This window comes from Opisthocomus hoazin, chromosome 2 (assembly GCF_030867145.1).
Source record: "Opisthocomus hoazin isolate bOpiHoa1 chromosome 2, bOpiHoa1.hap1, whole genome shotgun sequence".
In the NCBI taxonomy this organism is placed as follows: Eukaryota; Metazoa; Chordata; class Aves; order Opisthocomiformes; family Opisthocomidae; genus Opisthocomus; species Opisthocomus hoazin.
In genome coordinates this window covers 97,886,693-97,901,099 of record NC_134415.1, presented here as the reverse complement: position 1 = coordinate 97,901,099, position 14,407 = coordinate 97,886,693, and the positions used below count along the sequence as shown (strand labels likewise).

At 37.8% G+C, this 14,407-nt stretch overlaps 1 protein-coding gene across 5 annotated transcripts in view; it reads left to right on the top strand.

Moving 5' to 3' along the window:
- FAM135A (family with sequence similarity 135 member A) overlaps window positions 1-14,407 on the top strand; it is a 96,792-nt gene that overhangs the window by 80,028 nt on the left and 2,357 nt on the right. For all 5 annotated transcript variants that reach the window (XM_075414572.1, XM_075414576.1, XM_075414575.1 and 2 more), the window contains 3 exons: window positions 307-458; window positions 2,209-2,319; window positions 13,697-13,810. In XM_075414572.1, the coding sequence (XP_075270687.1) occupies window positions 307-458; window positions 2,209-2,319; window positions 13,697-13,810 (377 nt within the window). The remainder of the gene's footprint in view (window positions 1-306; window positions 459-2,208; window positions 2,320-13,696; window positions 13,811-14,407) is intronic.

The window sequence follows — 14,407 nt, the reverse complement described above, 5'->3', positions numbered from 1 at the left end:
AGTTTGGGTAGGAGATGGTGGTAGAAGGATAGTTTGTTTTCACTAGCTTTTCAAAAAAAATGTATAAAATAATTCTGGAGGAGCTCAGAACATGCTTGTAATGAGTTTGTGCAGCTTGGGAGATATGGACAAGCTATGTTTTTTGTGTGACCTAAAGTACAGGCTTCTGAATGGAAACTTGTTCTTAATTTTTTTTCCTGTGGTCTTTCAGTATTTTATGACACCAGTTTTATTTTTCTCTGTTTAAAAGAAAAAAAAAGAGTGCCATCAAATTCTATGTTATTCTGTTTTTTTCTTTTTAAACAGCTTTATTGGACACTCACTGGGTAATTTAATAATCCGTTCAGTGCTCACAAGACCTCGATTTAAATATTACCTCAACAAACTTCATACCTTCCTGTCTCTGTCTGGACCACATCTTGGTACTCTCTACAACAGCAGTGCTCTTGTTAATACAGGTAAAGTATTATTTTCAGTAGTATAAATTCAGGGGAGATCTTGTCTTTGAAATGCACTTAGCAGTTTCACGTGGGGTGCACATTTCTGCATTACTTTGATGATGAGGACGTGCAAGCTTCACTGTCATCAGGAGAGAGAACTGTTATAAAATTAAAGTATCAGTAGAAGTATGTGCAAGAGATGGTTGATGTAAGGGTTTTCCAGTATGTTTGATTCAGGCTTTCTGTTACACTGTAATGAAAATCCAGTTTTAATGTGTTGAGCTCGATTTATTATAAACTGAATTTTAATATGCTTAATCTGCAAAACAAGTAGGTAAGATGCAGTAAAATAATTCTGAACTACTAATAGTGTCTTCTCTCTCTCAAAAATGTCTTACAACCTTACAGCCTGCAGTGTGCTGCTGCATATGTGTTTGTAGCTGATGAGTGTCTGTTTTTGTAAAGATTAAGTGTAGCTTTAGGAGAACTTGTGGAAACTGCTGACTTCTGAAATCAGTGTTAAAAAATATTTTCAGGTAGCATCAACATTTTAAATGAAAACTTGTTTCTGAGATTGCCACCTATTTAGAGAACCCAAACCCAAGATGAATAACACTTATTTTCACTAAAATAAACATGCTTATTAAACTCTTTAAAAAACTCTAAATATTATGAATTACTTTGGTCAGTGCCAATTTATTTATTGATTGTTTTATTATTTTGTTTCATACAAAAATGAGGAGGAAAAACTTTAAACTCACATTGCTGAGCTTAAGGAAAGTGGACAGGAATTGCTGGCTAACTGGAGTTACGGTTGGAGTTTATAGAAGAAGAGAGAACATGAGAGCTCTTTGAATTTGGTTGAAACGGTACCGTTTGTAGCCCTGAATATGCTACCAGTGAGGCTCACTTCAGGATTAAGACATCTGTAGTATAATTCACTTTTGGGCACCTACGGGGCATTTAACCTAGTATATCTGTGGACAGTTTCTTTCAAGTATTTTAATCTGTAACTGAATCTCACCCAAATCACCCCAAAGTGTTCGCGTCACTTTGCTCCAGGATACAGAGAAGCAGGGCTGTTCGCTTGCTGATGCAATCACTAGCAAATGGCTTTCAATTAACTAAGGTTGAAGCTACCAAAGTATAATGCAGAATATATTTACTGAAAAATAAGGATTTCGGGAGTATTTCATCTCTTTTATAGTTGAAGGCTGTGCAAAGTGTCCTTTTTGTATAATAATCTTCCTTTACATTTCAAACTCCTAAAGATTCTGGAAAATACCATGGTAATATTAAGTAAACGGCATTGAAGTCTAAATTACTGTATTGTATGTATACATTAACGACCTTCAATAAATTCCTCAGTAAAAGGTAACTATTTCCTTGAGGGCTGAAATCAGCACATTCTTGAGGCTGTAAGGGCTTGGTTGCTTGCTTTGATTCTGCTTGGCAAGGGAGAGAAGATTTTTCTGAAAGGCCGGTGAGCCAGCTGGCTTTGCTCATTGACTAATAAAGAGGGTACAGCATCGCAGAAAATATAATATTGAGATTAGTGGGAATAATGGTCTTCATGCTTTATTATATGCAGACAGCAAAGAATAATGACCAAAAATAGTAGATGTTTCTGGGCTTGGTAATGCTGACATGAAAAGTAAAACTAGCATCTGAGGAGCTACGTATATGGAGTTTACATACTTTTAGGTATGTTTAGTTAGCTTTTGTATTTTATTGTGGATCTATACTCATGTTGTACCTAACAATGCAGGACTGTGGTTTATGCAGAAGTGGAAGAAGTCTGGTTCTTTATTGCAGTTGACGTGTCGAGACCATTCGGATCCACGACAAACATTCTTATACAAACTCAGTAAAAAAGCAGGTAAGCTTTGTTAATACTTACTGTCTTTTAAAGGCGACTGTACATAAAAGTGAATAGGAAACCTAGAAAAAAAATTTTCCAACAAGCTTCTGTTTCAGCTTATATAAGAATACTTTGGTTTTACTCCTATATTCTTCAAGTGAAATAAACAATAAACCATTTCTGTTGCAGAAGTGGACCATTGGTTTGATACTTTCCTTCGTAACTAATAAGCAGAAGTTCTGAGTGCAGCTGCTGTCCTGGTGTATATATATAAATGTAAATGTAAAATTCTGCTTTAAATTTTTTGCTAACCAGTCTTTTATTTCCTCATTAAGATGGTCAGGGAAAACAAAAACTCATTTTGATAAAGAAAGAAGTTACTCTTGGCATAATAGCTGAACAACAAATGAAATTATTCATACTATATAATTCATACAGTTTCCTCTGGTTTGAATATTCTCATTTCAGCTGTTGGCTGAGAGCCAGTTTTGGCAGTGAAGAATGTGCCAGTTGAGGGGTAGTTTCTCTTAAGCATTATAAAGTTATTGAGGATTGTTCTGACAGTTATTTCTAAATGTGTGTCTGTCAAGCAGTTGTGGAGCCAGAGATGCTCATGGTGTTTTGTGAAAAATCCAGGCATGTTTCTCCATCAAATTATTTGTAAGGTGTCACAGCTGAAATTTTGTTGGGAGCAAAGCATTACAAAGATATAGACAGGAAAAGACTGACATCTTGCTCTTAAAGGACTTGGAAGAAGCAGAAAAGGAACAAGAAGAAAAATCATGGATAAGAGAGAATGTCAGTAAAAAAACTGAGTTTAGAAAAACTTGGGATTTTTTTCACCTTCTGTTCAAAATCTACAATCACAAAGTGACTTTTTTGCTGATAAGGTGATATTAAAGGCTGAACTGGTTTTTAACAGTGAACTGTGAAGTTGAAAATTACTGGCACAACTGGACCACCATCAACTGAAATGCTCTCACTGTAGCTTTGCAGTCTTTCGAAAATAAAGGTTTGATCCTAAACAGAAGTTATGAGCTTCTGCGAAGTTATGCAGTAGATGCTGGGTAAGACTGTGGGACCTGTGTTACAGAGATAATCAGATTAATTCATCAGTTCGCTGTAAAGAATGTGATATTTCTTGTTTTTATGTATGTATATCTCAATATATAGAGACCAGAGACACTGTTGTTTGAGTATTGTTGTCAATTCTAGAAATACAACGTATTTTTGTACGACACACCTCTATCTGACAGGCTTTTTGAAAGACCTGGATAGCATTGTCTTAAAAGTTGCGAAGTGTTTCAGACTTTGTTCCCCATAAAATGTAGAAGGAGCCTAAAAGTCTTAGGCCTCATTTTCCTTTTTATGCCTTCTTAGTGAAGAGATGAAAAGAGCTGGGTTTTGGGCCACCAGAGTATACACCATCTTGTTTCCAGGTCCTTCAGTGAGCATGATGTGAGGGAAAGGTTGGGGGAGAAGGAGGAAGAGGAGATGTGAAAGTTTGATAATTTTATGTAGGGAGGAGAGAAAGCAAAGCTTTCCGCTTCTCTAAGAGAGAAGGAAGACAGTTTTCCTTTGAGGGTCGAGTTAATACACTGTATGTACACTGTAGGTGTTGGTGTGTTTAACTCTTAATGTGTGTAGAGGGCATGCTTCTGTCCTGCCATCTTTGTTCTTTCAGTGGGCATACAGTACTGGCTGTGCTTGACTCTCAAACACCAGGTGAGAGCAGTTTGGGATTCCCCTAGCTGTACAGTTTATCTTCAGATTTTCGATGCAGGGAATTTGCATACTGTTCTCTACAGGGATTCTAAACATAGGTGTTTCCAAACATCACTTTACCCCAGGTTATATGCAGGAGGTTATATGCTTCTCACTGTTGAGAAGTATAGCCCTGGTCTTGCAACTTCTGTTGAGGTTTGTAAGCCTATAGGAAAACAGGAGTCTTAGGTGCAGAAACATCTGTTGCTGCTTAATGTGGCGGTGGCATCTTCTTCAAATGCTGTCTTTGCATCTGGGAAAATCCTTAAGGCAGCAAAGCTTGCTACTCTTAGAACTCTGCTGTGGTATAGTTGGTTTCGAGATTATCCCTAAAAGTGGCTGTGGATCTGGCGGGTGTGTTCTGAGGGTCTAGGTCTCAACCGTGTTGTTCTATGGTGGTTTGTGGCTCTTAATTCTCAAATTTGCCAGAGAACATCTCAGTTAAACATGTTGTCTTGTGACTTAGCCCCAAAACGGATGGAGTTCCTACTTGCTGTCGAGCATTGTAGGTGAAAGTACAGATGAACATTGCCTCTTCCGCCCTTAAAAAGCAGCTCCAGGAAGTACTAATGCTGAGTACCATTCAGAAACAAGAGATTTGTGCTCGTATCCATTCTCTGCTTTAAATCCCGGAGCGGTACCAGTTAATACCAAAAATTTTGCAATCATGAACACATTCTTGATAACACTTTCTCAGTGCTGCTTCTATCACAGCAATGTATCTAGTGGGATCTATGACAGACATTTTTACCAATCTTGCGTTTTCCTTCACATTTGTGGCCAGGTTGGGCTTCATGGCTGAACATCACCTCAGGCTCTTGGATCTCACTGTCAGAAGCAGCACCAGTCAGTTTCTCTGCTGCTGCCAGAATCTGGGCAGGGAATCTCTCTTCCCAGAGATCCTTCTCAAAAGAATCTATTCTGGAAGGAGTTTTGATGCTTGAATGCAGAGAGCTTATAGAGTATTCTATCAGAAGCAGGTTTTGTATGTGACATTGCAAAAACAATTGTGAGTCTTCTGAGCACATGCAAAATTTTCACCTAACAATAGGTTGAGACATTTTAAAGAATCTTCACAACTGAAAATGAAACTGAGAAATTATAAATATATAATGAATAAATCCCTTCCATCTATATCATGCAACTCTTCCTTAGTACACCATAAGTCAGTCTGCCATTACTTACTGAAAGAATAGTTACCCAGAACTTGCTCTTTTTGGTTTCTTTAGATTCTCTACCACAGTTTTGCTTTACTGTAAAAATCTTTTAATAAAATTTTTTGTGGAGCATCCGGTAAGAAACAAATATGTTTTCCTAACAGTTACAATTGTTACAGTGCTGCTATTTGTGTATTGTATTTGATCTTTTGATAGGAGTGAATGATAATTATCCACTTCTGAGATAAAAACTGAAAGTGTGATGTGTGTGTTGTTCGTACTCAAGTAGTAGGTGCTTATTGTCATTACTCGTCTGATTTTTTTTGTTTGTTTGAGTTTGTTATTTGCCAGAAAACTTGGTGTAATTTGGTTAATATGCTGTGCTGTGCCTGGTAAATACAACTGTGTGCTGGAATAGTGATTCATCTAAGTGACAAAATTTGCATTAAAAAGTTGTTACTGTCATTAATTGATGTTAGTGTCCTTCAGTGAAAAGGACATGCGTTCACCTAAACACAGATATCTATGATTTAGAATGTGTTCATTTGATTGTTCTTTTAGAAGTATATTTGGAGAAGAGTTTTGTTTGCAGAGTTTCCTCAGATCTGGTATTGGAGATACAGTTGGCTCTCATTTAGGAAGTGAACTCTGAGAACATACCAGTTCATTTCCAACTAATTCGTCAAGGCAGAATGACGGATAAAGAGAATTGTTAAAATAAGTTTCTGGTGTGTAAATAGGAGTTAATTCTTAAAATTGTAAATGCCTTTTGAGATGACTGATTCAATAAATTACAGCAGATGACAAGTGATGATGATGATGATGAACTGTCTGCTTTGCTATGTCTGTTTTTCCATAGCATTGTATGTGGTTTGTCTGTCAACTAGTTTTGCTTTTATGCACTTAATGGAATGTTACAGTTGTGTAATGTTTTTTAAAAGTCAAATACAACTCATTCATTGCCCAGTTCTCAAGTTTGTTAAAGGAGAAATAGTGACCTTAAAAAGTTAACTTGTTAAAGCAACCTTAAAAAGCCCATGTATATATTATTTTCAAGTTTAAGAGTTATGAAAACTAAATAATTTTTCAAGCCGTGTAATAGGTTACCCTATGAAAATAAATCTTTATTTCAGAGATGAGTAGCAGGTAGTGGGAAGAATTTGAGACTTAAATATTTGCCATTTCTGACTGGATTGTTGTTCTAAAAAAAAATGTGGATGTTTTCTTTCTGGAGTTGACCATTCAAAATTCTAATAAGGTAGAAATATTTTCTGTCTTACAATTATCATCATTGCTAATTGCTGATAAGGAGCAAAAGCTGACCTTATTTGCTTATAAGGAACAAAAGGTAACAGGTTTATTTATTCAAAGTGAACAGAGTTAAAGTTTATGCTGTTTCTTGAATCTTAAGTTACTTTAAGCACCGGTCGCTTTATGTTGGCAGTTGAGGGATTTGTACTGTTTTTGACCCAGTGGAAAATTTAGTTTTCTGATGTTGCTTCCTCATGATGATAATATTGAGCATTACGTTCTTTAACAATAACCTCCTTGAAATCTGCTTGTCACGTCCAGCAGCTGCAGTCTGTCTAGTAATTTCTGGAGGTCTTGGAAGTGATTGTTAATTTCATCCTGTGGCAAGAAATTACACCAGGTTGCCGGCTATGATGACGTGTTCAATACAAACACAATTGTAGTTGCACAGATTAAAAAATACATGAAAAAATTCTGCATTATGTGTAAATAGTGTTTCAGGATGTGGTATTATGGATTCAACAAAAACTAAGAGTTTAATTTTTTAAAATTAAGAATAAAAAATTTAGGCACAGAGATAAAAACATAGAGTCCTCTATTTTCTAATTGCGTAGTCTGTTGGTTTAGTGGAAATGAGTACTTTTTGTAAGTGAACAGTTGACATTTGCCATAAAACTTACCAAATGGTAGTTCTGCAGACATGTCCTTAAAGGGATAATGGGGAATGAGTAAAGTATTATTCGAAACTAGTGTGTGAATGACTTGAGCAGCGTAGCACCACGTAGGGATTCAGTGACAAGTTCTGGAGTTTGCACAGCTCCTGATCTCTGTTTCCACTTAATCTATTGGTTATGCTTAAATATTTTCTACAAGCGATAACTGCACCTTCGTGTTTACTTTCTAACATCAAATGTAAAAATCAGCTACCTTATGAAATGCCAGCTGATTTTCCTGGCACATCACCAAAATAATAACAATCAGAAGTTTTTTCTTTCAAGAGATTAAGGAAGGGTATGTATTTGATCAGTGTATTCAAACACAGAATTGACTCCAGTTGGAGCACATTGTAATTTTTGTCTGTGGAAGCAGAAAGGCAGTAGCTCCAGTGAAACTGAGGATGCTTTCAGGTGTAACTTGAGCACTGTCCTAAGCACTTCTCCCAGCTTCTCTAATTCATTTTGTTTTGTGCAAGGCAAGCAAGAGAAGCTCTTCTTTTTTTTTCTCTTCAGTTAGAATATTTTGGTTTTTTACCTTATTGACATTTTATACTGGGTTAGTTACGTTTTTCATAAAAATAAACATATTCAAGGGATTCCAGGACAATAAACTGTAAATTCTTGATTTGTAGCCATTACTACCCAACAAATATGCACTTTGTTGTTCATGGTACTTCAGGTGGTCAGTTTTGATGGATTCACAGACCCTGCCTTATCTGTTAAGAACTTAGCAGTGAGAGAACAGTTTCACTTATGTGGAGGCTGGTTTTGAGATTCTGAGTGTCTAAGAAAAAAGTCAGTGGCAGGTCACATTTGGCTTTAATTTGGTTTCAGGCAGGACTTTTGCGTGTGAATACCTTGTTTAGAATGTGAATACGCTGGTCAGTGTGGAAGTATTAAAAACAAAGAGTCTACTTCCATCACTTGAAATTAAGGACTTGGCAAGTAGACTGACTCCAAAACTCTGGACAGAACTCGTTTTCCTCTAGTGAATAACGATGTGCGTCAGAAGCATGGCTTGCTGAGACTGGCTTCTGTAAAGCAAACCTCAAATTGCTGCTTTCTGTCCCAGTTACGAATCGTTTGCTCGCTCACTGGTGGGAGTGCTTCCTGCAACAAACTTTGGACTGGCACGTTTTTCTACCTCATCTTTAGTTTTGAACATTTTTTTGAAGTCTCATTTCTCAGCCGTAGAATATGCCCACGTTAGCAGTCAGGAAAGCATTCAGAAGCAAATCTCTCCGTGATCCCTGTTTACTTCCGAACACAATGACTGAGCTTTAGCAGCCAATGCACGTTGCATACACAGGACCAGACTGGAGCTAGTCCAAAGTAAACTCTCCTGAAAATGGGCATTATGATGGATGAGGGATTCTTAATACCAACGGGTTTGCTCTACAGTTGTGTTCCTCTTATGCCACAGAGTTCACAAATGTGAATGTACAGCCGTAGTGTCTTGCAGGGTATTTTTGTACTTAGGTGGTAGGCTTAGGTTCATATGTCTTAGTACTTCCACAGGTCTTGATTAGCGGATTTCTGTTGTGCTTGTTTATTGCCTTACACACACACACACACACACACACACCACCCCCCCCCCCTTCAAAAATGTGCATGTTCCTAATCTCTGGAAGAAGGAAAAGGCGTTTGTTTTGGTTTTCATTTATGTCAATGCTAACAACAGATCGGCAGTGAATAAGCATGGTTGACATGTTTTCTTCTTTGAGATGTCTGTGATGTACAGGATGTCAGCGTAGCTTGCTTGGTGCGGTTTGGCTTTGTGGAGGGAAAAAACATTTCATCTCTTGACTTGAGGGAGTGCCTGTTTGTAACTGGTGGTGAGAATGAGACTAGAATTGAAACAGCATCCGTATTGGTAGCATGGCATGGAGACTAACCTAATCAGTTCTCCTAGAGGGAGGGACTTTCCAGCCCTTAGTAGCTCTGTTCCAGCAATGTTGGAAGAATCTGGTAGGTTTTGTAGCATCTGGAGCCAAGTTCTTTAAGATGCTCGAGGCAGAATTGCTCACTGCAGGGAGGCTGGGCTAGACAACCTCTAAAGGTCCCTTCCAAACCCAAATCATTCTATGATTCTATGAAATTCCTGAGTTGCTGTAAAACTAGTTCCCTAGTCAGTCTTCTTGTGGGACTGCAGCTGAAAGTCGGAGCTTCCTTGCGTCTGTACTGTGGCATCTTAATCTGAGACCTCAGATCACTCAGGAAGCCAGTGCTTGAATTTTTGAGGGATGATTCTAGTTGTGTTTGTGATGTGTTAACTTCACAAAGCAGTGCAGCAGACCAGCTGCAGGAGACAGCTGCCTTCCAGAGCATAATTTCTGAAGTCGCCATTTCCAGACTGCATTTTTGGCAAAGTTTCCAGATCCCTGTTTCCAAACAAGTATGTAAATGGACAAAATTTTAGAAAACGTTGGGGCTATTGTACCTTCACAAAACGGAGGCGTTTCTGTTCAAGTCAAAGCAACCATGTATGACCCTGAGCTACCTTATCTAGTATCAGAGTTGGCCCTGCTTTGAGCAAGTGGGTAGGATCAGGTGATCTCCAAAGGTCCCTTCCAACATAAATTACTCTAATCTAGGATTCTCTGATTAGTATATTCCTAAGGAAAATGGCAGCTTACTTAACGGAATCAGATTGTTGTACTTTTTTTTTTAAGCTTATCATGATTTTGATTTGATTATGCTCAAGAACTCTGTGGTATCCACAGTGAGTATTGTCCATTGCAAATAATTGATGCCTTGTTTTGAATTAGTTAAAGGGTGGTGGTATGGACTTTTGGTGCTTTTTCTGTCATACAAGTCTCAGAGAATATCAATAGCCCATTGTACCAGTGGCTTCCATGTCCCATTCCTTGTTTGGATATTGGCTATAGTTAAAGGGCAGACTTAACTTCAGATTCTGATGCCTGAACGTGTATAAAAATAATTGCAGTCAGTTATGAGTTACCAGCTCTCTGTACCTGCTCTTTCAGACAGATTTTGCCACTTGATGCATTGTTTGGAAAAATTGTTTGAAATTTATAGATATCGTTAATCCAATAATGACAAATGCTATTATTCAGAATTTGCTGGTGGACACGGATGGCACAGTGGTTAAATGATAGAAATTGTGCTCTATATGTGCTTAAACTCGCTGTGACTGCGATTGAAGTTCCATTAGGTGATAAGGACCATCTTAAAAACTGGGAAAGCCCACTAAAGATTCATTACTACAGGAAAGAGCATTCTGTTATATGGGACAAAGCATGTTACTTGTTATTTCAGCAGTGATCTTTCACTTGTTCTCTTCCAATCTATCTCAAATCCTGTTGAAAAATTTAGTCAATGCATTGTAGTTAATGACAACATCAGTATTTTTTATAGTACTCTGCAAAAACATGTGATGTATTCAGTAGATGATGCGATGCGGTGAGTTCAAATGTATTTTGTTCTGATAGAATTAGCTTTTAATCTTCCAGCATTTTTGCCTAACTACAACAATCTGGAAATGTCAGCCTAATTAGATTTTTGGGGTTGGTTTCTTAATTCAGCAGCTGAAAACTTTGCTGCACAAGAAAAAATGGTTCATTAATTACTTAGAATAATTTTAAGTTTGGGATTTTTTTTTTTAATACTTACAGTATGCATGACAGATCTTCTTTTATGTGTGGTGTGGGACAATAAAGATGTGGATCTTAAGAATTAACTGAGCTGTAGTCTTGTTCACAATTTATTCCTGAATTTTTAATTTAATTAAAGGTGGAATATATTTAAAGTCTAGGAAAGAAGTGAAAGAACAACATATAGAGATGGCTGGTGGGCCAGTTTTTACTGCTACATGAATGAAAGATTGTGGGAAATTGCTACTTTGTCCACAAGTACACTTAATTTGGGCACAGTTCAGGACTGCACACTACCACATTAGAGATTATTCTGTGCCTGTGTCCTGAGTAGTCCCATAGCCTGTCTGGAGAGCAGAAAGGATGCCGCTGAATACCATGCAGTTCCTTCTCATTGCCAAATGGTTTGAGTTATCTCATGTTGTAGAAATCCAAGGGGTTGCTGGGCTCTATACATTTATATACACCATTTTGACTCCTCTCTTTCCCATGCATACAGTCATAGGTGGTCTATATATATAATGTGAACCATGTCAGATAACTTCAAGACGTAAGGCTTGGACTTCTTTCTTCAAAAGAGGCACAGAGCTATCCATAGAAAATGAATAATGAAAGATTCCTGAGATTATCATGCCTAAAATGAAGGGAAGCCTAAGACATTATTTTTATGAACCAGAATATAAAGCATAAAAATGAGTCACTGTGACCAAAAGAGGATGCCTAATTTATTAAATTGTGATGTCCTAAGCCTGTGTTGTTTTGGGTTGGGTTTTTTTTTTGTTTGTATTAAATCACATGTGAGGATGAAGAGAGTCTATTTAAATGTTGATTAATGTAGACTGATGTTCCTCTCAGGATTCCCCAGGATATCTTTTTCTTCTTCAGGTTGCTTAAAACATCTAGGCAGTCCTCTGCTTTGTACCTGGTACATGAACACTAATGGATATTTCTCTAGGGAAGGTGCATATCAAAAAAACTTAATAGAAGATAGATAGACTCCCAAGGAATTTACGAAACTATTACAGATTAGCCTGCAGAGAATTCCTATTCTTGAATTTATTCCAAATGCATTCTTTTCAACTCAGTACAAACTTTTGGAACTGGCATCTGCATCTTCGTGTAAGATTTGCTGCAGTCTGTTTTCATCAGATGTCAAGTAAAAAAAGGACTCCAGTGACTTAGCTGTCTTTTGAGAAAGTGTTTTTCAGTGAGCACAGGGGAAAAAAACAAACAAACCCAAACCATAACAGATTTCCTATTTGAAGAGGACAGGATCAAGGATCTAGTTTGGATGCATTTTCTGCATGTTTTTGTAGATTTACAGAGGGTTGTGGGTTTTTTCAGCTTTCTCTAAAATCTGGGAAGATACATTTACTTTTTCACATGCTAAAGTTGTTCAGCATTGTTTCTGTAACTGACTTGGTTTGGAGATGTAGTCTTCATCCCATGGAGTCTACAAAAACTGAAAGTCAGGAAACAACCTCTGAAAAAGGGGAAGATTTTTTACTTTAGGCTCCATTGATGGCTTTAGAAACAGACACATATTAAAACAGGGAAACCAGAATCCAGAACTTTGACCTGGCAGTATAGCTTTTGAAAAGCAGATAGCAAATAATTTATTTTTCCAACAAAATCAGATCTCTTTTTTTTTTTTAAACGAAAGAAAAGTTTTGTTTGTGGAGGTTAACAGAGAAAATGTTTGCTGCAGATTCCAAGAAGCACCTCTGAAGAATGACTTTATTTGCAGTATTTCTATAATTCTCAAAATGGACTAAGTGTGTTTTGTAAATTAAAAACTATCAGTTACAGGATCTGACCATTATTATCCAGAAATTAAAAGCAGGGCTAATAGCTCCAGCGCAAAACTCATTAGCTCTGGTGCCAGTAGAGTTTAATTAAACCTACCAGTGATAAGATGTAAGCACCAAACACCTAGGAGATTCCCAGAGAATCGGGAATTCAGGCTGGCTGCTTTTCAGTATAGCTTACTTTTACGTACACCTCAACTGTTTGAGCGTTTTCTGGTTTTGCCTAACAGTTGCCTTTGTATTTAACTGTGGATGGCTATGATATTCTAAAGGGGCTGTTCTAAGGCAAACACAACCCGTTTTCCGAAAATGCTCCGTTGTCTTTAGCCTAAAGCAGATGAGCAGCACCAGAAATCTGCTGAAGTGTTTTAGAGAAAACATAACAATTAAATGAGTCAAGTACTGTAGGTCCATCATTACTGGGGGTTCCTACCTTTGCATCAACTTAAGAGTGCTTGTCCAAGAAGTAGGAAGTCTGGATTTAATTATAAAGGTTTAATTATATCTAGGGAGTTGTGCAGGGTGGACCCCACACCTGTGCTCGAGCTGGCCAGACCTTACAGGGGGTTGTGGGTTTTTTCAGCTTTCTCTAAAATCTGGGAAGATACATTTACTCTGTTAGGCAGTGCCTAACAGAGGCACCTGCGCTGGGTGGACTGTGTCGTGTGCTTGTTAGTGCTGGGCAGTAATCCTGGTGCAGCCAGACTGTGGACTGAAACATCAGTGAAGAAAAGGCACTGTCCCTCTTTAGGTGTCTTTAAGCAATGTGGAGGCTTTACTCCCTTCTGTCAGCCAGAAACCAGCACTTCATTCCTAAGAAACAAGACGAAAGTTTGAACCATGCTCTGCATAAATAGGAAACATCAGAACTGGGTCTCTCCCATATGTGTGAAAAACGTGTATGGAGGACAGGCCAGTACCCAACACTTTGTTATTTTGTAACTCTACCTATTGTAATTGATTTTTCTGCCTTTTTGTGCAAGATCTTGTAATAAACTCATGCCAAATTTCAGTTGTAAACTGGTTTAATCGTTCTGTAGTAATCGTGAAGGGATTTGTTATAATAGATACCTTTTTCCCTGTAGGTCTTCATTACTTCAAAAACATTGTGTTGGTTGGCTCTCTGCAAGATCGTTACGTTCCTTACCACTCCGCTCGCATTGAGATGTGTAAAACAGCTTTAAAGGATAAACAATCAGGTAATAATTATCCTGCAAAATAAACAGACCACTCAGGTTAAACCACATAGGTCTTAGACTGATACCGTTGAATTTTGGGTGCTTAACTGAGGCACCTGTCTCCTGTAGTTAGAAACTCTGTGCTTACTGGGTAGCAGTGGCGGGAGAAGATCCATGCAGGAGCTGAATTTCTTTCTGGATCTGTCCTGTTCTATTGCATGAAGGAGGAGATGAGACTGAATAAATTTCTAGCTTGTGGACTTTGCTGAAAGTTAGGTGGGATGAACACAGCCCCTAGTGTGTTACTCCATGAACAGGGAGGCCAAATAGCTTTGATTTCTGAGGACATCAAGTTGTAGCGTAGAGCACGTGGCCTGTATTTAGTTGTGGCTTGAAGCTAGCACTGAAAGAAAAGGTGGTCTTCTCATTTTCAGTGATGGTTGGTTGTATTCACTGTCGAGCACAACTGCATTCCAGCATTCTATGACAAATAAATACCTTTTACATTGTGTAATAAATTAATACCGATGAGCACATTTTCACTATAAACGTGCAGATACTTAAAATACATAGCTTGAAATTATTTTTCCAAGATTTCCGAGGAAATTAAGCTTCCTG